Source organism: Hibiscus syriacus, unplaced genomic scaffold (assembly GCF_006381635.1).
Source record: "Hibiscus syriacus cultivar Baekdansim isolate YM2019G1 unplaced genomic scaffold, ASM638163v2 tig00110633_pilon, whole genome shotgun sequence".
Taxonomy (NCBI): Eukaryota; Viridiplantae; Streptophyta; class Magnoliopsida; order Malvales; family Malvaceae; genus Hibiscus; species Hibiscus syriacus.
The window spans coordinates 1,934,107-1,958,845 of NW_024062806.1; the positions used below are offsets into that span (position 1 = coordinate 1,934,107).

General features: G+C 30.4%; 1 protein-coding gene across 1 annotated transcript; it reads right to left on the minus strand.

Annotated features, from left to right (window-relative positions):
- Window positions 1–22,824: 22,824 nt before the first annotated feature.
- Window positions 22,825–24,148, minus strand: LOC120136527. Its single transcript, XM_039152533.1, has 3 exons — window positions 24,024–24,148; window positions 23,688–23,974; window positions 22,825–23,411 (listed from the first exon to the last, which is right to left on the minus strand). The coding sequence occupies exons 1-3, from the start codon at window positions 24,146–24,148 to the stop codon at window positions 22,825–22,827; spliced, it is 999 nt and encodes a 332-aa protein (XP_039008464.1).
- Between the last annotated feature and the right edge of the window lie 591 nt (window positions 24,149–24,739).

Genomic DNA, 24,739 nt, shown 5'->3' on the forward strand with positions numbered 1-24,739 from the left:
AATAGTGCTCTATACAAGTAGAGTAAACTATCAAAGTAGGTATGTGCAATAAAATAGGTAAGCAGTAATGAGTACAAGTAGTAAGATGTCATTTCTCCTATTGATATGAAATTAATATTGAAGTATAAGAAAAAGAGATGATCTAGGTTACATGTAAGTTTTTGAATAAAAAAGGAAGTTTCTAAGTTATGAGTAAAAGTTAACAAATATTATACTTGCTTAAAAACGATGGAAAAAGTATTGGATTGACTGTATTGAAGTTAAAGAAGGGAATCTGAAGGGTAGGTCAAATTATAAAGTCAAAAGTAAGATAAAGAAAAAGGTTAAGACTTTTAGGGCGTGTTTGGTTGGGGGAATGTGAGATTCCCATGGGAATGGAATTCACATTCCCCCGTTTGGTTGGCCGGGAATGTCATTCCCGATAATCTTACATTACCAATAGTGGAATTTTTGGGGTATATTACCGGGAATGTCATTACCTCCATTTCCTTAGGTATTGTTGGATTATCGACATTTTGGACTAAAATGCCCTTAAAAAAATTCTTTCAAAAATATCCTTATTCTGTCATTGAATAATAAAAATTCTACAAATATTAAATTACAAATTTATCCTTAAACTATTTTAGATTTACAAAAAAAGTCTATAATTAAAATTTTATATGAAGTTCAGAGGTTAAAATAAAATTTTACCCTTTCATTAAACCTTTTTATATTTTCAATTTTGTAAAAAAATATATATAAATTTTATGAATTTAAATTTTAAAAGAAAATATATAAATATTTTCCAACTTGTTAAAAAACAAATATATAATAAGGACAATTTGGTCAAATATATATTCCAATAATCTTTTATTCCTTTAACCAAACACGGTAATTTTACATTCCTGCTAAACTAACCAAACACAACATTCTCAGTAATCCTATCCCCTGATCTGTTGGGAGAAAAAGATAGTACCTTGAAGGATGAGGAAAGTTCAAGATTTTAAAAAAAAAGGAGGAATATATAAGTACATAGATGATAAGATAAGAAAATTGAGGGAAATTTAAGAGTATAGCATATGTTAAGATAATAAAGAAATAATTTCATTATGTAAAGATATAAAGACATAAAGAATATAAGTAAACGATTTAGAGAACCAAATGTGTTAAAGGATCTTATAGAGGTGTAATTGATAAGCTTTACATGTTGAAAATAAGGTGTTAAATAAATTTGGAATGAAAGTAAACAATTTCAATTCTTAGTAGAAATGACAAAGAGTTTCAATGGATTTCGTAACTGAGTTACTTTTGTGATCGAATAAAAAGGATTCAATCTGAGTAATTGTGGTGTAAGTAATAAAGACTACACATTCTATTCATATTCGAACTGATTTTTTTATGGAGATAGTCAGACTATATGGAGTGCCAATATTAATTGTATCTGAGGGGATTAAGGTTTACCTCAAGGTTTTGGAATTATTTGAGCAAGGTCTACGGAATTTGATCAAATTTTTGGCGCTATTGTCCTTTCGCAGGTAATTGGTTGGTCTAATAAAGTTAATCAACTTTTAAAAGTTATGTTAAGACATGTGTGATCAAGTTTAAAGGATCAGGAGAAAAATGTTATACTAAGTTGAACAAGCATAAGTGTGGATTCTTTAAGGTTTTATTTCGTTACCATGTAGACTCTGTTAAGAGGATAATGATAAGTATCAAGAAAATGTTAAGATATACAAGGAATATTGGCATAAGTTCCAAAGTTAGTATGATTAGAATTTGGAAAAGTTATAATTTTGATGCAAAGAAATTAGAGAATTAGTAAGAAATATCTGAATTCTAATCTTGAATTAGAAGTACTTGTAGATTTTTTGTTGTGAAGAAGTGCAAAGAAAGGAAATTGACTAATTATCTGGAGAATAATGAAATGTTGATTAGTTGCAACATGGCAGGTTAATATGATAATGGGTATGACAAAGTTATAAGATAATTTTTACTTTCAAAAGTGTTGAGTATATGATGGTCTTTAAAAGAAAGATAAATTTTAGTGTTGGTCAAATATAGAATAAGTAGAAAAAGGATAAATTAAAGATTTAAAGTCTGTGGAATGGTTGCATGCCATGAAAAAGAGTTCACATCAAGATGATTTTAAATGAATATTATGTCTGCAAGTTATGAAATTTTCAAGATAACTTTATATGACGTTTTTGTAGAAGAAGATGTGGGACATCATTAAGTTGATTAGAATTGAAAGATTGAGACATAGTGCGACCAGATTTGATTAAAGAAGTTGAAGATAAGTGAAGATTGTCAAGGATAATCTTAAGATAGATAAGGATCGATAAATGTTATATGCTGGTTGAAGACAAAGGAATTTGAATTTCAAGGAAATGGCAAAAGTTCAATGTCTTTCATGTTTTGATATTTAAGAAATATTGATTAAATATTTCTCAAATCATAGCACGAGAAGAAATAGAAGTTTAATTTGTTTTTATCCATAAAGAATAACGAGTAGGAATTTTAGTAGGTGAAGTAAATAACTAAGAAATGAAATGAATCTGCTAGATAAAGTTATTTGGGAATTCACAAGTGGAAGAAATAACATAGAAGCGTAAAATTGACTTAAGGAAACAAATTTCTTGTCTCATTGTACAGTGAAAATTAAAGGATGAATTTTCTTAAGGGGGAGATTTGTAACACCCCAAATATCGGGTTAGTGACTAAAGTATAAAGATTTAAAAGTTAGTGGTTTAATTTTGATAATTAGAAAAATTCAAGAACTAATTTGGAAAATTTGTATATGTGATTTATTATTAAAGATTGAAGGTTGGAAGAGCAAAGTGGTATTTTTTCATGAAAGGAATTAAAAATTCATTTATAAGGTTATTTAAGCATGTGGGAAATGAGGAAAAAGGAAATGCGAATTCTGGATACCATTCTCTTCTCTTCTTATCTTCCACCGTATGCTTCCATGATTAAGGTAAGTTAATTGAAGTTGTTTCATTCCTTCATTTTTTATTTGGTTTTGGTTCTTTTGGTAACATAGAAGCTTAATAAAGCTTAAAGATGAGTAGATAATAAGAGATGATAAATTAATAGTAATTTAGTAAAATGGGTTTTTTAGGGAATCTTTAAGAAATGATGAATATTTGAATTCTAAAGGAATATTTAACTTGTCAAGGGTTTAATTAAGGGATTAAAAGTATAAAAAATGATTAGAACATATTTGAAGAAGTGATATGGTTTTTAGTCTCAAGAGTTATATGGATAAATTTGGATGTCTAAAGGAGATTATTGTATATAAGTTAGTTTGGGTAAGTGTAAGTAAGTTTAAAGGCATGAATGGGGTATAAAGTAGTAGATTTAAGTGAAGATGGGTAAATTTTCAAAATGAAACAGAAGAATTCTAGGTAAGGGTATCGGTACTGGAAGAACTGTACTGATACTATAAGGTTAAAGTAAAGAATTTTGTATGAACCGAAGATCAGTATCAATACTAATTGAATTAGTATCGATACTGATGTGGAGATATCGATACCAAAAGGACGGTATCGATACTGTAGTTGAAAGGGAATTTCCAGAATGCTAAAATGGTATTGGTACTGAAGTGGGTATCGGTACCATAGAAATATCGGTACTGTAGGCAGAGTATCGATAGTAGTTAGTATGAAATGTTACATTATCGATACTAGCTAGTCTGAAATGTTACATTATCGATACTAACTAGTCTGAAATGTTAAATTAAGTGTTTTATTTCGTTTAAGTAAAGATTAATTGGGTAGGTGTAATTGAACTCTGACATTCATGTGTCATATTAATGTGTAGATTTGATCGGAAGCAAGTGTTGAACGAATGGACATGCAGAGTTAGTAAGCTAAAGTGAAAGAGCGGTTTCTTAGGGCTTAAGTGAGGTAAAGATGAGTGTTATTTATTTAAATAATTTATGATGGGAGGAAGGCTTGTGATGAGCCAACCTAAAATTGTTTTAAATAAAATGAAATGACATGAGTTTATGTAAATATTTTCTATATGAGTATGATTCCTATAAGTAAATGAATAAGTGGAATAATGATATGTAATATGAAATAGTTATGTGAATCACTATGAATATATGTTATGTGATTAAAGGAAAATATTGAAGAATGCTATGAGAAATGAAATACTTTGAGTAAATGTTTGAATATGAATAAATAAGAAAATTTGATAATTCTATATGAAAAAGATCTATGTGAAGCATATGTGAATATGTGATAAGTGTATATGTTTTATAGAACATAAATGATATGAAGAAAAATGTTCTAGTGAAAAATGTGATCTACGTGAAACTGTCCTACGTGAAAGTAAACTACAAGAATGTACTCTATGCGAATAAGATACACTTTAATTAGTGAAACTCAAAATAATTATAAGTTAAAGCCCGTGGTACATGTATGAGAATTAGAGGTATAGTTGGCATGCCAAGAGTCGAGGGTTCTACGCGATCCTTCGAGACAATCTATGTGGTCCTTCGGGACATTTATACATGGTCCTTTGGGACAAACCTATGTGGCACTTCGGTGCAATTATATGTGGCACTTCGGTGCAAATTATGTGAGCTGTGGTGACAACATTAGTGCATAACCTCAATGTACTCACATACCTTGAGTTCTCAGTATTTTACGTTGGGCCGATTAAACAAATAGATATTAAATGAAAAGTGTGTAAGTTATATGTAGTTTTTATATAAAATTTAAAAATGATTATGAAAGTGTACATTGTTTAAAAGTCTATATTGTTAATGACATGAAAGATATAATCAAGAATAAAATATGTATAAATTCATCAGTGTTTAATAAGAGATGTTATAAGTTATAAGACTTGTGGTGTTTGTAATTTTAAACTTTCTTTTATAAATTTATACAAATGTTGTATTGTTTCATATTATTCATAATGCCTCATTAAGTTAATGACTTAGCGTGTAAGTGTTTTCACACGTAGGTTCAAGAGTATGTGAGATGTAAGCAGAGTAAGCAAGGGCATGATAACATATCTTTGCAGATTTTCAAATCAGAGAAATGTGATATTGTATGTGATAGTGTCACAAGAAGGTTGTTGGCATGTACCATAAAAGTAAAGTATAGATACTATGATATGTATTTTAACTATGATTTATTAAGTTTTATGTTCCTTTTCATGTTTTTAATCGTAATTTAAAAAGAGTCAAAGAGTTTGAAAAGTCAATGTGACACATCGGATTCGTATTTGGGTCGTATACGAGTTGGGGTGTTACATAGGTGCTTACTGATAAATCAATAATTATAGGTCTTGTACCTTCTCGAATGTTAGGATTTGATTATAAGTGATTATTCGAATAGATAAGGAATTTTACAGGTAAATCAATAGTTTGTCGAATTAATTATGAATTCTCAGGGTATTTTCACTGTCAGTGTCAGTCCAACCCATTTTTACCTCATAGGTGTAATTTCATAATTTCATAACCATATAATTTTGGTATTAAAGTTTTTAACAAGGACAAATATAATTTAGAGATTATGTGGTTATTTTCTTTTCTAGATAATCACCGAACTTGAAATAATTTCTTATCAGTATTCTTGTGTCTATGCATGTAGTCTGAGCCTTATTCAGTTTAATTTACTTTATTTCATATTCGGATCGATTTTAGAAATTTTAATTACACACAAGTAACTATATATATATATATATATATATATATATATATATATATCAACCATGCATTTACAAATACCAACATGTTCCATTAAGCATGCATAAGGTATTATTGTATTACCTCGATTTTCTTGCTCCATCGATCGAACATTTAAACTTAATTCGATCACTCTCAAACTTGAATCCAACGTCCAATAATATCTCTGATATATACAAACATAAATTACATCAGAAACGAGGCTTAATTGTAGAAAATGGATCAAATCAGAATGTAAAATGCTGAAAAATAGCTTATCGAGTTTGAATTTATGGAAATTGACTTTGGATTCAAACTCAGGACATTGCAAAACATGAAATATGACTTTTCGAAAAATTTGACTTTTTTTTGTCAAAGTCAACGGTTAATAATCATACCGGTTCAGGTCAAGTAGACCAGATTCAGATTGGGTCATGTCGGTTCGGCCCACCCCAATCGATTCCAGAAGGTTTTCTTATCTGGGGAAGAGCCCACGCGCGCACGACGACGCGTGGCATCGTGGGACGGCGACGATAGGCTCGGGGCTGTCTGTCGATTACTCCCAGGCAACCAAATAACATTCCCAACCAAAAATTAACCAAAAACATCAACCAAAGCAAGCCAAAATAACTGAAAATATCTGAGACTTACCCACGCCGGCGATAGAGGAAAATTGGCGATGACACGGTGACTCTTCGATTAGGCCTTGACCAGAAAGACGCGAGGAGTCTAGCTGAGGTGACGGTGTGGTGAAACAACTACTTGAACGATCAAAAAACAAGAAATCATCGTGGCAATGAGGGTGGTTTAGACATTGGCTTCTTCTCTCTATTCAAGTAAAAAGATGGTCGATCCGGGTGGTTACCTGATGGGGTTGGCTCGTAGAGGGGCGTCGGTTCAGTTGCTGGTTGCAGGGCACACTAATGGCGACCGGACCTGGGTGGATCAGAGACGGAAAACTTGAAGACGGGGTTTATATTGGGAATGGGGTTAGAGTTCACCGGGGGTTTAGTTTTTTGGGTTATAACCCAAACCATATTATTATTGTTGTTATTATTATTATTATTATTATTATTATTATTATTATTATTTGCCCCAGAAATTGGGGTGTGACATTTAAATTTACTTGTATTTAAATTTATATGAGCCTCAAATCAAATTTAACCTAATTTTTTTATTTAATAACACAAAATTAAATTAAAATGTAATTTAATGTTATAGTTACTGTATATTAATTTTTTACATATACTTTTATCAAAATTTAACTAAAATTATATGAAACGCTATTTTTATAATTATGAGAAGTTGTAGAAGAGCTCATTGGAGTGTCATGAGGATTCCCATTTTCCAGTCCAAACTTCTTGAGCATATCTTTGACGTACTTAGCTTGATTGATGAAGATGTCATCTTTTCTTTGCTTGATTTGGAGTCCCAAGAAAAATGAGAGCTCCCCCATCATGCTCATTTTGAATTCACTTTGCATTAACTTTGAAAATTCTTGGCAAAGAACATCATTAGTAGAACCAAATATTATATCATCAACATAAATTTGAACTACTAATAAATCTTTACCTTTATGATTTAAAAACAATGTAGTGTCAACCTTCCCTTTTGAAAAACCTTTTTCAATTAAAAAGTTTGGCAATCTTTCATACCAAGCTCTAGGAGCTTGTTTTAAACCATAAAGTGCTTTTGTCAATTTAAGAACATGATCCAGAAATTTTGAATCTTCAAAACCTGGAGGTTGTTCCCCATACACTTCTTCTTTTATAAAACCATTTAAAAATGCACTTTTAACATCCATTTGATATAGTTTAAATTCATGAAAACATGCAAATGCTAATAACATTCTAATTGCTTCCAATCCTAGCTACAGGAGCGTATGTTTCATCATAGTCTTTGCCCTCTTCTTGAGTATACCCTTGAGCAACAAGTCTAGCCTCGTTTCTCACTATATTACCACTCTCATCAAGCTTATTCCTAAATACCCATCTAGTACCTACAATAGATTTATTACTAGACCTCTCAACTAATGTCCATACTTTACTTCTCTCAAATTGATTTAACTCTTCTTGCATAGCCATAATCCAATGTTCATCATTTAATGCTTCTTTAATATTCTTAGGCTCTATGCATGAAATAAATGCAACATAATTACAAATATGTCTAAGAGAAGATCGAGTTATTACCCCTTTGGATGGATCACCTATAATCTCACCATCCTTGACATAGTTGTACTCTCTTGGATAAGATACTTCCCTTTCTTCAATGGTTGGATTCTCAAGATGATCATGAGTTTCCTCATCTTTCGTATCTTCCTTTGATGATGATTCTCCAACGTCATGTCTAACGTCATTTGTATTTATAATACATACATCATCATTCAAACAAGAATCATTCCTCGGAAGGAGATTATCATCGAAAACAACATGTATAGACTCTTATACAACCAAAGTTCTTTTATTAAATACTCGATAAGCTTTAGAATTTAAGGAATAACCCAGAAAAATTCCTTCATCACTTTTAGCATCAAATTTGCCAAGGTTTTCTTTACCGTTGTTTAAAACAAAACATTTACATCCAAAAGGATGAAAATAGATAATGTTAGGCTTTTTATTTTTGAAAATTTCATATGGAGTTTTCTTTAAAATTGGCCTAATCATTACTCGATTTACAACATAACAAGCGGTATTTATGGCTTCCGCCCAAAAATATTTTGGCAAATTATTTTCACAAAGCATGGTTCTAGCCATTTCTTCTAAAGTTCGATTTTCCTCTCAACAACTCCATTTTGTTGAGGGGTTCTAGGTGCTGAAAAATTATGGCTAATACCATTAGAATTACAAAATTCATTAAATCCAAGATTTTCAAATTCAGTACCATGATCACTTCTAACACTAGTGATAGAGTAATCTTTTTCGGTTTGTATTACTTTTGAAAATGTGATGAAATTTTCTAATGCTTCATATTTAGTACTTAATAATAAAACCCAAGTATATCTAGAATAGTCATCTACCAAGACAAATGCATATTGTTTTCCACCCAAGCTAGTAGTCCTAGTTGGCCTAAAAAGATCTATATGTATCAATTGTAATACTCTACTAGTTGACACATCATTAATGGATTTAAAAGAAACTTGCTTTTGTTTTCCTTTAGCACAAGCATCACAGATTTTATCATTATCAAATTTAAGCTTAGGAAACCCTCAAACTAAATCACCTTGAATTAGCCGTTGCAAAACACTCATACTAGCATGTCCTAGTCTCCTATGCCATAACCAACTATCATGTTCATCCTTAGCAACTAGGCACAAATTAGTCATATCAATAGAATCTAAATGCACCATGTATATGTTTCCTATTCTATGACCAACAAGCATAACCCGATAAGATGCAATGTCAACGACTTTACAACATTAATTTTAAACATGACATTGAATCCCTTATCGCATAGTTGACTAATACTCAATAGATTATGCTTTAATCCATTCACATATAACACATTTTTAATTTTTATGGACGAGATATTACCTATAGTACCAATACCTTCAATGTGACCTTTTGAATTATCACCAAAAGTCACTTCTCCTCTATTTTTGGCGTTAAGCTCTATGAACCGGCTTTTGTATCCGGTCATGTGTCTCAAGCATCCACTATCAAGGTACCATGAATTTGAATTTGTTTCCCGTGCCTTGTAGCAATGCTCCTTTTCCTACAAACATAGATTAATTTCTAATTTTTTGTACCCAAATTCTTTTGGGTCCATACTCATTAGTTTCTAAAATCCTTGTCCCCTTTGGTATCCATTTATAAAGGACATCCTTATCTTTAGTAGTAATGAATTCTTTAGGAACCCATATACTCCTAACAATTTTACCATTCAAGGTTCCTTGAGGACTTCTATGTTTGTAGCTTCTAAAACCTTTCTTAACAAAGTTGGATTTCGAATTCTCACCTTTTTCAAAACTTTTTGTTCCAACCTTATTAAAAGAAGTTTTAAGATCATCAATCTTCTTTTGATGATCATCATGAACTTTTGAAAGTAAGTTATGCAAATCAATATTTTTCTTTTCAAAATCATTAATTTTGATTTGCAATTCTTTGATCTTACTTTCAAGCTCATTGTTGGTCTTGGATATAAGACTATTTTTGTTTTTCAATTTTGAAATATCATTTTTGTATTTTGAAAATAGAGTCTTATAATCCGAAGCCAACCCATTATAATCCTCTAATAACTCATCATAAGATAATTCATCCAAATCGAATGACTTAGAGGTTACCTTAGAATCTTCCCCGATAGCCATCAAGCACAAGTTTGCAACTTCTTGTTCCTCTTCATCGGAACCTTCTTCATCACTCCATGTAGCTACATGAGCCTTGTGCTTCTTTTTGGATTGACCCTTTTTCTTCAATTGTGGGCAATCATATTTGACATGCCCAGGCTTTTTGCATTCATAGCAAATGATTGGGTCTTTCTTCTTCGATTCAGTTCTGACGCCTTCATGACGTTTGAATTTTCTTCCTCGGTTGGGCATCATCAACTTTCTGAATCGTTTGGCAAATAACGTCATTTCCTCGTCATCATCATCGTCATTTGAATCACTCTCATCTTTTGTGGATTTGAGAGCAACTCAATTTTTTTTTCTTCTCCTTTGGTGTCTCGTCAATCTTATCAAGGTCCACTTCATCTTCAAGCATCATTTCATGAGTAAGAAGGGAACCAATTAGTTCTTCAAGAGTTAAGGACGTTAGATCCTTAGACTCGATGATTGCCGTCTTCTTTGATTGCCACGATTTTGGAAGGGAGTAGACTAACTTCCTCACAAGCTTTTCATTTGAAATGATTTCTCCATACGATTTGAGACCATTGACAATCGTTGAAAATCTATCCGTCATAGCTTTGATATCTTCACTTGGTTTCATCCTGAAATTTTCATAGTTATGGGTTAGAATACTAATTTTAGATTTTTTTACCTCATCAGTACCTTCATGAGTGACATGAAGTTTGTCCCATATTTCTTTGGCGGTTGTACAAGATGAAACTCTTCCGTATTCATCTGGTACAAGAGCACAAAATATGATATGGATGGCTTTGGAGTTGAGCTGGAACATTCTTATATATCCTTCACTCGACAATCTTGGATGAGTGAGAGGCTTGATGTATCCTTCTTCTATGACATTCCATGCTCCCATGTCACTTGCTTGAATGAAGTACATCATCCTAATTTTCCAATAGGCATAATTAGCCCCATTGAAGAAAGGAGGCTTGTTGACGGGCATCGAATCGAGACCGGAGTAGTAATTTGAAGCAGAGGCCACTGATGACTTGATAATCGATGTAACTCTTCCCAAATCGACTCAAGAGGCGATTAAACCTTCAAATGATTGAGTCTTTGATACCAATTTTTGAGTTAATCGATTGACAGAATCGACCAAGAGGGGGGTGAATTGGCAATTAAAATTTTGTGGAAGCTTTTGCAGAATGTAGAAAATTGAAAGTAATTGCACAGCGATTTAGAGTGGTTCAACTTTATCAACCAAAGTCTATGTCCACTACCTTAGCTATCCACACTAAGGATTTTCCAACAAATTCACTAATTTATTATTTCTTTTGAGGCCAAAGAGATAACCTTACAACTCCATCAAGAATATTCCCCAATTCTTGAGAACATTATTTTCTCAAAGAGAAGATTACAAATTTGCAAACTCACAAGAAAAACCTCACAAGACAAATATGTTTGCAAAATTCTAGAACAAAGAAAGAACACTCAAGAATAAATACAATTGAGCACAATAAGTGTTCTTGAAAGCAAAATGAATATTGAATGAAAAATAGGCTTGAAATGCTCAAACTTGAGGTTTGATGCTTTCTCTTTGATTCTCTCTTGATTCTAGTTGCTTGATGTTTCTTGTTATTGATCAGTGGCTTATAAGCTTGTTTAAATACACCTTGAATCACTTCTGAACGTTGGGGATGATTAGTGGAGTCAATAGAGCCATTTAAGTATGAAAATAATTAATTAAAGCAGTTGAGAGCGTCAGTGCATCGATGCATACCCATGGTGTATCGGTGCATCAGTGTAAAATTCAAATATTTTGATCGTTGGACCCTTAGTGCATCGGTGCACTAAGAGTGCATCGATGCATCAAGTGCATTCGATGTTTCAAAATAGCCAGAGTGCATTGATGCATGACTGGTGCATCGATGCATCAAATGCATTCGATGTTTTCATAACATTCTCAGTGCATCGGTGCATGGTATGTGCATCGATGCATGAAATGCATTCGATGTTCAATTTAATTCATGGTGCATCGATGCATGAATTGGTTCATTGGTGCATCACTCTGAAAAATTGATTTTAGACTTGATTTTGGTTCAAAATACTTTGTTAAAATTATTTCAAAAATATATTAAGTATAAAACACAATTTTACACATTTAGTAAGATTTGAAATTGATCTTAAAAGACTTGGAGTAATAATTTGATATTCGAGTAATTAAATCGAATATAGTTTTAGAAAATCATTTGTAAAATCTTAAAATTCATTTAACTTAATTTGTTATATCGAAACATGAAAATGTTTTCAACAGTAACCTTTTGAGTTGTCACCAAAGGCTACCACTCCTCTATTTTTGTCGTTAAGCTCTATAAACCGGCTCTTGTCTCTGGTCATGTGTCTTGAGCATCCACTATCAAGTAACCATGAATTTGAACTTGTATTTTGCGCCTTGTAGCATTTCTCCTTTTCCTACAAACATAAATTAATTTCTAATTTTTGGTACCCAATTTCTTTTGGGTCTATATTCATTAGTTTCTAAAATTGTAGTCCCCTTGGGTATCCATTTTTGTAGGATATTCTTATATTTAGTAGTAATGAGTTCTTTAGGAACCCATATAATTCTAACGATTTTACCATTAGAGGTTCTTTGGGGACCTCTATGATTGTAGTTTTTAAAACTTTTTCTAACAAAGTTGGATTTCGAACTTTCTTCATTTTCAAAACGTTTTGTTCCAACTTTATTAAAAGAAGCTTTAAGATCAGCAATTTCTTTTTGATGATCGTCATGAACTCTTGAAAGTAAATTATGCAAATCAAAAATTTTCTTTTCAAAATCTTCGATTTTGATTTGTAATTCTTTAATTTTACCTTCAAGATCATTGTTCTTGGATATGAGATCATTTTTTTTTCAATTTTGAAATATCATTTTTTTATTTCAAAAATAATTTCTCATAATCCGAAGCCAACCCAATATATTCTTCTACTAACTAATCAAAAGAATAATCTTCAAAATCATATGAATTAGAGGTTACCTGAGAATCTTCCCCGGTGGTCATCAAGCACAGGTTCACTACTTCTTGTTCCTCATCATTTGATGATTCATCATCATCACTCCAAGTAGCCACGTGTACCTTGTGATTCTTCTTGGATTGACCCTTTTTATTTAGTTGCGGGCAATCGTATTTGACATGCCTGAGCTTTTTGCGTTCGTAGCAAATGATCGGGTCCTTCTCCTTTGGTTCATTTTTGAAGCCTTCATTTTTTTTAAATTTTCCTCCTCTATCGGGCTTCATTAATTTTTTGAACCGTTTGACAAATAATGTCATTTCTTCATCGTCGTCATCATCAAAATCACTCTCAACTTTTGTGGATTTGAGAGCAACTCCAACATTTTTCTTCTTTTCTGCCTCCTTCTTTATCTCGTTCTTCTTCTTGAGGTCTACCTTATCTTAAATCATCATTTCGTGCGTGAGGAGAGAACTGATGAGTTCATCGAGAGTTAAAGACTTTAGATTTTTAGCTTCGATGATCGCATTCTTCTTCGATTGCCAAGCTTTAGGAAAAGAATATATTAACTTCCTTACAAGCTTCACATTTGGAATGATCTCTCTATATGATTTGAGACCATTGACAATCATGGAAAATCTATCCGTCATAGCTTTGATATCTTCATCCAGTTTCATCCTGAAATTTTCATAGCTATGAGTTAGAAGACTAATTTTAGATTATTTTACCTCGTTTGTGCCTTCATGAGTGACTTGTAGTTTATCCCATATCTCCTTGGTGGTTGTACAAGATGAAACTCTCCCGTATTCATCTGGTCCAAGAGCACAAAATATAATATGGATAGCCTTTGAGTTGAGCTGAAACATTTTTTTCTCTTCTTCACTCCACAATCTTGAATGAGTATATGGTATGATGTATCCGTCTTCCACGATATTCCATGCTCACATGTCACTTTCTTGAATGAATTACCTCATTATATTCTTCCAATAAGCATAATTAGCTCCATATAAGAAAGGAGGCTTGTTGACGGACATTGAATCAAGACCGAAGGCGAAGTTTGAAGTGGAGGTCATTGATGACTTGAATATCGATATAACTCTTCCCAAATCGACTCAAGAGGTGGTTAAACCTTCAAATGAGTGTAGATCTGATACCAATTGTTGAGTTAATCGATCGATGAATCGGCCAAGAGGGGGTGAATTGGCAATAAAAATTTTGGTGGAATCTTTTACAGAAAATTGAAAATATTTGCACGGCGATTTAGAGTGGTTCGACTTTCTCAACCAAAGTCTACGTCCACTATCTTAACTATCCACACTAAGGATTTTCCAATAAATTCACTTATTTTTTTTTCTTTCTTTTGAGGACAAAGAGTAACCTTACAACTCAATCAAGAATTATACCCTAAATTCTTAAGAACATTCTCTCCCAAAGAGAAAATTACAAATTTCGCAAACTTACAGAAAAACCTCACAAGGCAAGATGTTTGCACAATTCTAGAACAAAGAAATAACACTCAAGAATGAATACAATTGAGTAAAAATGGTGTTCTTGAAAGCAAAAAGAATATTGAATGGAAATAGGCTTGAAAAATGCCCAAACGATAAGTTTAAGGCTTTCTCTTTGATTCTCTCTCAATTCTTGTTTTTTGTTATTGATCAATGGCACCTCAGCTTGTTTAAATACACCTTGGATCACTTCTGAACGTTGAGGATCATTTGTGAAGTTAATAGAATCGTTATAGTGTAATTATCATTAACAAATCTGTTAGGAGCGTGGGTGTATCGGTACACTCTCTAGGTGTATCGGTACACTCAGTGTAAAATTCAAATATTTCGACTGTTGGTTGACTTAGTGTATCGGTACATCCCAAGTGTATCTGTACACTAATTACATTCGATGTTTCTCGGAGCCAGGAGTGTATCGATACATCGTCTGTGTATCGGTACACTAATTACATTCGATGTAGGGGGTGTATCGATACATCCAATAGTGTATTGGTACCCAAATTACATTCGATGTTGGGGGTGTATCCATACATTCAAGAGTGTATCAGTACCACCCTTTGTAAAAATCATTTTTGACCTGATTGAGGTTCAAAATACTTTGTAAAAATTGTTTCAAAAATATTTTAAGACTAAAACACAGTTTTACACTTAAGTAAGGATTAAAATTGATATTTGAAAACTTGGAGTAATATTTTTTATATTCGAATAATTTAATCGAATATATAATTTTTAACCAAATAAAATCTTAAAATTCAATAGTACTTTATTTGTTATATCTAAACATCAAAATATTTTCAACAGAAAATAACAATAATGTGATTTGAACTCAGCCCATTAAGATTATTAAGTAGCATTCAAACCATTTGAACAAATCCTATACATGGTTAATACAAATGAATTTAATATTTATGTATTTTTAAATTAAATTAAATATTTTATTTTTAACATTTATAATTTAAGTATCATATAGCAATCTTAAATTGAGTCTTTTTAATTTACATTTAAATAATAAAATGTACAAATCATTTTTATTTTATTAATTTTTATTGGAAGTGTACTTCAAAATGTATAATTTAATAATTTAATGAATTATTTATTTGATTGTGTAATTGAAAATTTATAATTTAATGTTGATATTAATTAAATAATAAAATGTACAAATTATTTATATTTTAATTAATTTTTATTGAATTGTGTAGTTCAAAATTTATAATTTAATAATTTAATTATTTTTATTGGATTGTGTAATTGAAAATGTATAATTTAAAGTTGTACATTTTATTTTTTAATAAAAATAAAATCATTAATTAAATTAAAAAGACTCAATTTAAGATTATATATAATCCTTAAATTATAAATGTGAAAAATAAAATATTATATTTAATTTTAAAATATATAAATCTTAAATTCATTTTTTAATCTTGTACAAACTAGTGTTTAATATATATATATATATATATAATCTATCCAATTTTTTTATCAAATGCAAGCTTTGTTTAAGTGGTTTTGTGCTTCTAAGCTATTTAAGTGGCCTAGGTTTGAGTTACTCTAATTTTCCTTCCTTCCTTTTTTTTGCCATTAAATAAAATATATTGCATATAAATGTGTAAAAGTAATACAAAACTATGTTTGGCCTAGTGGCTGCAGCGCGCGCATCCACACTTAAATATCTAGTTCGAGTCCCTCTCAACCCCTTCTATATTGCTGTTCTTTAAAATTTATTTTACCTTCAATCAAATGGTGACACATGTCACCATTTGGTTGAACAAAAAAAATTAAATTAAATAAATTTAAATTATAAAAAATCCTTTAATAAAATGATGATGTATGTCACCACTTGATTAGAATATTATATCTATTGAATTAAATTAAAATTAAGATCAAAATGATAAACTATATAAGTATTGAGGACTTAATATGTAATTATACTAATTTTGTTAACCCTTCTATTAAAAGTTAAAGGAAAGTGACTTGATTGAAGCATTTAAATAGTTGAATGGTTTGATCGTTTAAATTGGAACATCGGTGGTCAAAATAAAAATGGATAATAGTTTGGTGGTTACCCGTGTAGTTTTTTTCTATATATTTTTTATAAATATGACATAAATATAAGATAATATCTATTTAAAAATTATTAATCGTTTAACAATGAACGCTCATACTTTTATATACATAATGCTCGAATACAAAATTTAAAATAATAATAATAAATCTATTAATCACTAAATCACTTGGTTGGTACTATATTTTCATATTCATATAATCAAATTTGGGGGATGAAAGTCTGAATATGGCCTTTAAGCAATTTTCCCCATCCAAGAGGAGGTGTCAAGGGCTTGTTGTCATAGGTTCGTTTTCGGCCCACCTCAAATTTAAAGCAATTTCGCTATTCATTTAATATTTTAAAATTAAAAAAATATTTTTCAAATATGCATAGGACGTTATTTTAATTAAATTTAAACATAAAATCACGAACCCTGATGATCACAGTGGTAAAAAAATATTTTTATTCTTTTAGATCTCGGGTTTAAGCACTAAAAATATCAGAGGTACGAAGGTTAAATGTCAAAGGATTGAATTATCTTTAAACAAAATATATCTTGTACTTATCACAATTAATAAAAACTATAAAAATATTGTAATTAAGTAAAATTACTCCTGCAAAATAAAAATATTAATATTAATTGTCATAAATAATAGAATAAAATAAGAAACATACTTATTATATCATATAAGTTATTATTTTAGAAACAAATTTATTTAGATTAATATATTGAACGCGGTATTTAAAATTAACATAATCGTTTAAATTTTATACACTCAAAATAAAAAAATAGACTCGAATAATATTACTTCTATACTATTATTGCAGACTTGTTTTATTTTCCTCTAAGAGTAATATATTTTAAAGAGTAAAGTACATAAATGGTCTCCCGACTATAAGACTGTTGTTTTATTGAGTCTACTGACTATTAAAAGTTATAAAATAATTCTAAAACTATATGTAGTTGTTTTATTGAGTCTCCCGATTATTAAAAATTAAAAAATAATCATTCCAAACTTGTCCTTTTATGTTGAATATTGGAGGCCATTTGAGATGGACATAACCCATTCACAAAGAAATGTTAAAATGATCCTAGAATCGTTTTAATTGTATTTTATGGATCGAATCTTCGTTTACATTATATCATCAATGCAATGCTTGCAACATTATGTTGGTGAGTTAGTGCTTGAAAGCAACGTCGATGCTAGTAAACATCACTAAAATATGATTTTATCATATCTCAGTCAGCATGTTAACGTCCATCTCAAACATGTTTCAATTTTTTAACGAAAAAGGATGATTTTAGAATATATGAATAGTCGAGTGATCATTTTATAAATTTTAATAGTCGATAGACTTAACAAACTTTATCTTATAGTTGGAGATCCTTTTATAATTTTTAATAATTAGGGGACTTAATAAAATAATATATTATCATCGGAGAACCATTTGTTTACTTTATCCTATTTTAAAATAGGCGTGTATAGTCTTCTATTGCCCCCGAGGAAATGACATTAACATGACAACATTATTCAAAAAGTCATAATCATGTAGATTTTGAATTAGAGTTATTTATGGATCGAATTAGACTATATTATATTTAAAAAGTTTTATATTTAATTTTTTTTGTTTAGGTCCCTTTTGTCCAGTTCAAGCTTACGAGTTTTATTATTCACTTAATCTTTAAATAATTATAGTATTTTTATAATTAAATTTCAACATAAAATAAGTTAATCCAGGTCAGTTCAAAATTAATCTCACCTTGTTTAATCTTAAATTAGATGGATAATTAAAATTTTGGATAGGTATATATATATATATATATATATTATGTTTAATCTTAAGTCGGTATAAAATATTTTATGTTTGAACCTTTTGAGAGATTTCAATGGTTAAAGAGAATGTTATTCTCTTTTAAAGTTATGAATTCGAATAATCGCATCTACAGGGTGTGTAATTCTATTATGAATAGATACCAACTTGTAATTGCATCATACCATTCAAAAAATATTTTCAATTTTATTTTGGTCAATTTTTTAATATATATTTTGATCATTTCGGCACATTAATTTGTACCATTTGATATAATATTTTAATATTTAAAATCAAGTAATATTTTTTATCTTAAATATTTTTATAAAATTTATATAATTACATTTAAATATATAATATAATCATTTCATTAAGTTATTAGACTTAATTAATAATATTAATATTCATAATTTTTATATAAATATATTTAGAAAAAATATTTTAAAAAATAATTACTTTCCTTATAAATCTATCCAAAAAATATTATATACGTAGAAAGAAGACGACAAAAATGTCAACATGATATTATTTTCATGGCTTAAAAATGTAGACATTATTACAAAGATTATCAAATCCATCAAAATCAAATTCAATCAAATCTAAAGGGAAGGTGAAGATGTTTTAAGTTTTTTGACAACTTCATAGACAGATGTTTTCATAGACAGAAGTGTCGATATTTCAATTTGTCACGGTCAAGAACGCAAACTGACATTCATTCGAGGAAATTATGCCATGAATTCGAAGATCTGCAAAATTGAGAGCCATCTTCATTGCAGAAACAAGAACTTGATGGAAAATCTTACTTGGGTTGGATAAAAAATGGCCATCTCACAAGGATATGACTAATCTTCATTCATCACGAAGAAGGTAAGCTCTAAACCTTACTTTACATCTAACAAACCATTTTTCCCATATTTTTCATGTCTGTTTAGCAATATTTTTTAAATATCAGTATCGGTAAAGTTTTGAGTTTGAATCTCTGTGTCTGATAAATTAAATTCTTTTTTCAAGTTACGATTTAATTTTAATCCCTCTAAAATTAAAGTTATAAGATTAAATTATCAATCAATATGTTGAATCATTATGGTCATAATTCATATAATATTTTAAAATATATAAAAAAGGAAATTTAAAATTCGAATCTCAATATCATAAAACTCAAAACCCTTCCCTTCATGGCAAGATGGAGACAATATTTCAAAACAAAAACAAGAGGTGAGCCATGTTTTAGAGATAGGGCCTTATCTCCATGAAACTCCCCATATTCACCCATCATCTCCTTTCTTCTTCCACCATTGATTTTCTTTTTCCAATTTTTTTTTATATTTTAGATCATTATACCAAACTTTTATATCCATATTTTATTTGAACTCATTTGATGGTTTCATTTGTTAAAAATTGTTGTTTTCTCTAGAGGTTGTGTGCTCGAACAGTTGTGTCTACAAGATGTGTGTGCATTGTTAGTGGTTAAAAATCTATATTTTATTTGAATACATTAAGTGTTTTCAGTGGTTAAAAGGATTGTTATTTTCCCTAGAAGTCATGGACTCGAACAATTTTGTCTGAAAATATATGTACGTTGTTAGTGGTTAAAAATATATATTTTATTTTAATTCATTAGTGTTTTCAGTGGTTAAAAGGATTATTGTTCTCCCTATAGATCATGAGCTCGAGTAGTTGTGTCTGCAATGTGCGGGTTATCAGTGGTGAAAAATCTATATTTTACTTATTTTTTTCTTTTATTTGTATTTGAGATACGCATATGTGTGTGAATAATACATTTTTTTATGTATGTAAAATTCATTAAAAGTAATTATATTAAATCAATAAAAGATTATTAGTGGAGTGGTAAAATGTTTATTTATAAAAGATTTTGGTTATGTGTACTAATTCGAAGTAATACATTTAAATTTTTTATAAAGATAGGAAAGGATAAAAATATTCATAAAATAATTTACATTAAACTTTAAAATATATAGAGTTTTGTTATTTTTCAATTGAACTATTGATCGGTTAACCGGTCACAACGAAACTTAGTAAAATAATTAAATAGTAATATATATTTTCCTGTTTTAAATTTTATGTTTATATTGAGGGACGAAGCTATGTGTAATGTGGGAGGGGACATGACCTCTATTCATTTTTGGATTTTAATTGCTTTTTTGGTCCTCTTAAATTTTGAAAAATTAAGTTTTGATCCTCTAATTTTTTGGATTCAATTGCAATTTAGATCCTCTTAGTTTTGAAATTGGGATAATTAAATCTCAGCCTCTCATTTTGTTTGATACAATTGGTTTGCATGTCTCCCTTAATTTTAAAATTACACAAATTGAACCTTGACCTGTCATTTTTTCGGTTTAAACTTTCTGGTCCTTTTATTTTTGAAATTAAATAAATTAGTTCAAAAGCTCTCTATTTTTAATTTTAAATCGATGATTTAACAATCTGATTATAACCATCATTTTATTCATATTTATATTTATCATGAAGTTCCATCTCGATTTCGTTCTTATATATTTGCATATATAGGGATATGATCTTGTTATATAATGTAAAATTCTTTTAGTTTTACACATATTTAGGATCGTTGGATGAGTGAAAATAAACGGTTGAGATAACAATAGAAAATGAGAAGATATTCATTGGAAAAAAAGAGTCAATATCTGTCATCTATTTTCACTCATCCAACGGTCCTAAATATGTGCAAAACTAAAGAGTTTTACATTGTGTAAGTAGATTCTAACCCATATATATATGGACCTAGAGGGGGCGGTCGTCCCCCTAAAATTTTCAAATTACTATATATTTTAGATAGTTTCTTTGTATTTTCTATTAAAAATATGTTGTCGTCTTCTTAAAATTTTATAAGTTATTCATTGTTTAAAATTTTATAAGTTTGTTTCTCCGAATATGAAATCATGCGTCCGTTTCTATTAATATATATATAGTATATAATTTATATTTCTACGGTTACAACAAAAACCATGGGTTTAGTATACGTGGAGAAAGGTCGTTGAATGCAAGTCCAACATGCAATAAATAAATGAAAAAAAAGAATCTCCAACTTTCAAACCTCATCTACAAGAAGTAGAAGCTCTCATTCACCAAGCTTTCACTTTTTTTTTCTGATTAAAATATGTCATTAGTCCCTTTACAATAAAGTAAATCAGAGGTTAAATAATTATATCAACAATGATCTTTTTTGGTTATCAAACTTATTGATTGTGACACTATAAATAATAATGAATTTTAATAAATTTAAGCATTATTTTATAATAATTTGATAAGTTTAATGACTATTTTGTAACTATTTAAGACACTTAATGATAGTTTTATAATAATTTGAAGTAATTAAAAAAATCATATATAAAAACAAATTGTGTGCATGAATCAAACAAATTCAATGATTAAGAGATTATATTTTAGATTCGAGTACGACATCTATAAAAATATATAACTTTTATCGTTAAATAATTGAGGGTACTTTCGAACCGTTGCAATATTTTATTCCCTCATCCTGATAATAGAATTAAGTTGTGTGAATATGGCAACATACTGTCTGAACTGCTGACACGTGTATGGCGTTGATTAACCAAAAGCCGCACTATCAAATGCACCCCCTTTTGGCTAAATAACGCTTAGTTCCCCCTTTTAATCGGCGTTCACAATTTAATCTTCATTTAGTGAATAAATTCTACACATTTGGATAAAATGGGTTGGTTGTATTTTAGATCCCTCTCTAAAATAAATAATTCAATCCAGTCCTTTTAATATAAAATTTCGTCTTTAACCCCACAATTTATATTTTATTCTAATCCGAATTTTTTTTCGAATTCCGCTCTGATCTATTGAATCATAAAATAACGAGTCAAATTTTAACTTGTAAAATTTATTTGAGGGTTTGAAATTTTGTAGAGAGAAGACATGGGAAACAAGTCCTACGAGGAAGCCGTTGAAGCTCTCAAGAAACTTCCCAGGTATTCTCTACCTCAAAATAATGTAGTAACATCCTCATTTTTATATATATAAAATTTTAGAGGTTCATAATGCAATTAATTATTACACTAAATTAAAATTTCATAACTTTTAAGGGACTAAAGTAAAAATTATACTAATTGTGGGTTTATGTCACTTCTCGGCTTAGTCACTTATTAATAGGATAAATTATAATTAGTCATTAACATATTATTTCTCCCCTATTTTGGTCACAAAACTTTTTTTTCTTCTAAAAACATCACTATCTTTTTATTTTATTTTAATCACCGTCAGTTAAAAATTTAAAAACGATATTAATATAATTTTTTTTCTTTTTAAATTTTCTTATCATTTTCTACCTTTCATCAATAACATCCATTAATGGATCGATAAAGCCATTGAGAGAATCATCTTTAAAATTTTTAAATTATATATTTTGTGTTGATAACCTATTTTCGTTTTTAAAATTTTATAAGTTTGAGCCTTAGTAAAATCATTTAACAACATTGAATTTTAACATTTTTTTGAGGAAAGAAATGACTTATATTCCAATGGCATCAACGATTACAAGTTGTTTAATACATTCAGGTTCATCCAGGAAAAACCAAATCGGATTGTGGTTTGATAAAGCCCATTGAGCTAGCCTGTGAGCCACTCTGTTCGCTTCCCTATATACATAATGCACTTTGAAGGATGGGGAATCATCAAGAAGGGAACGAGCCTCATTGAGCAACAATCTGATTGTAGAGACGTCCTGGGTCTTGTTCAATAATCTATTTGACAGTCTGTTCACCACCGAGATAGCATCTCCTTTAATTAACACATTGTTCCACCCATTCTCGATAGCAAGTCTAATTCCTTGAGTAAACGCAAAAGCTTTAGTGGATTCAGTCGTATTAGGAGGATCAATCTGTTTGGCCATTCCTCCATGGACCATTCCGTTCGAATCTCGTGCCACGACCCCCATAACGGCTTTATAAGATTCTTGACTAAACGCTCCATTCACATTGATCTTAATAAATCCCTGCGCCGACTTACTCCACTTGCGAATTCGGTGGGGAGGAGTCTCTCTGCTAAGGCAAGCGAACGGATTGGAAACCTGTTTAAACTCACCAAGAAGATTCCAAGCTTTTAAGATGACATCTTTATCCGTTTACAGCTCAACATCATGGATCCATTTATTCCTATGATTCTAAACATTCCAAAGTAGCATGAGGAATAAATCAAATCCTTATCGGTTTAGTATAGGGAACGAGAATTTAATCCATTCAAAGCAGGAGGTCTCTTCCCACTTAACAATAGCTTGGGGAAGTCCCGATAGACTGATGATAGATTTCGACTTAGGACAATCCTTAATCGCATGCAGAGCTGACTCCATCGAACCGTTACAGAGGCTACACATACCATCGTCGAGTCTGTTCTGTTTAAGTTTTTCCCCAGAAGGAAGGGCTTCATGACAGAGTCTCCAACCAAAGATTAGAATTTTTGGGAGAACATTTGCCTTAGCAATAGTATTCCAAATTTTCTCGGAGACCATAGCCGTGCTATTATGAAGCTTCAACCAATTATAACCTGACTTGGCCGAGTATGAACCTGAGCTATGGTGGCACCAGAGGATTTTATCCCCATAAATGGTTGCTATCAACGTTTCCAGAACCTTTGTTGCATCTTCCTTGATAGCACCGAACGAACTTTATTCACATCTCATTTGGGGCAATCAGGAAGCATAAAATATGCCACCTTAACAGGATCAACATTGTTATCCATGTATCTTCCATTCCACCAAAGAGGGCCTGAGTCCCCCCATCTGTCCAGGAACACCCGTTTGGAGCTGTTAATCCTAACTCTTCAGAGGAAGCCTTCATTTAGAGCATCATTGGCCTTAAGAATGCTTGCCCACGCATAAGAGTATCTGTCCCTCAGTCTAGCTTCAAGAAAATTAGAACGAGGGAAGTCTGGGGGTATCGATTCCCCCTATTGGAAAAATGGAATTTTGGTTCATTAAATCGACTTAAGTTATTAACATCAAGTTTAAGGTTTAGGCTTCTGATAATTGTTTTGAAATGTTATATTTATGTAGATATTGAGCCTAAACAAGTCTGGAATAATCAAAATATTAGGATCGAATCAAAGTAAGGCTAAGGTGAGTGCAATTTAATTGTACTTATGTTATTGAATAAACATTGGCTTGCGATTAGCCAGTGACAGAATTATTGTGGTAAGAAATAATTCCTCCAATGTTATGGTATGTGATATATATATATATATATATATATATATATATATGTGTGTGTGTGTGTGTATGCTTGATTATATTAGTGGATATGTTCTTGTAAGTGCTAAGTGGCTTATGTAAATAAATGAAAAGGTGAGATAAAATAAGTAGTATTTATTGATAAGGTAAAAGAAGATTATATGAATAGATACTATTGATAGGGCACATAAGACTATATGTC

Bases quoted from the DNA above. Each gene is read 5' to 3' on its own strand.
- LOC120136527 (XM_039152533.1), bottom strand. From the start codon at position 24,148: ATGAAGGCTTCCTCTGAAGAGTTAGGATTAACAGCTCCAAACGGGTGT. The intron at 23,975-24,023 runs GTGGCATATTTT...ATGTGAATAAAG, and splicing joins ACAATGTTGATCCTGTTAAG to TTCGTTCGGTGCTATCAAGG. The intron at 23,412-23,687 runs GTATGTGTAGCC...TCATCTTAAAAG, and splicing joins ACAGAACAGACTCGACGATG to CTTGGAATCTTCTTGGTGAG.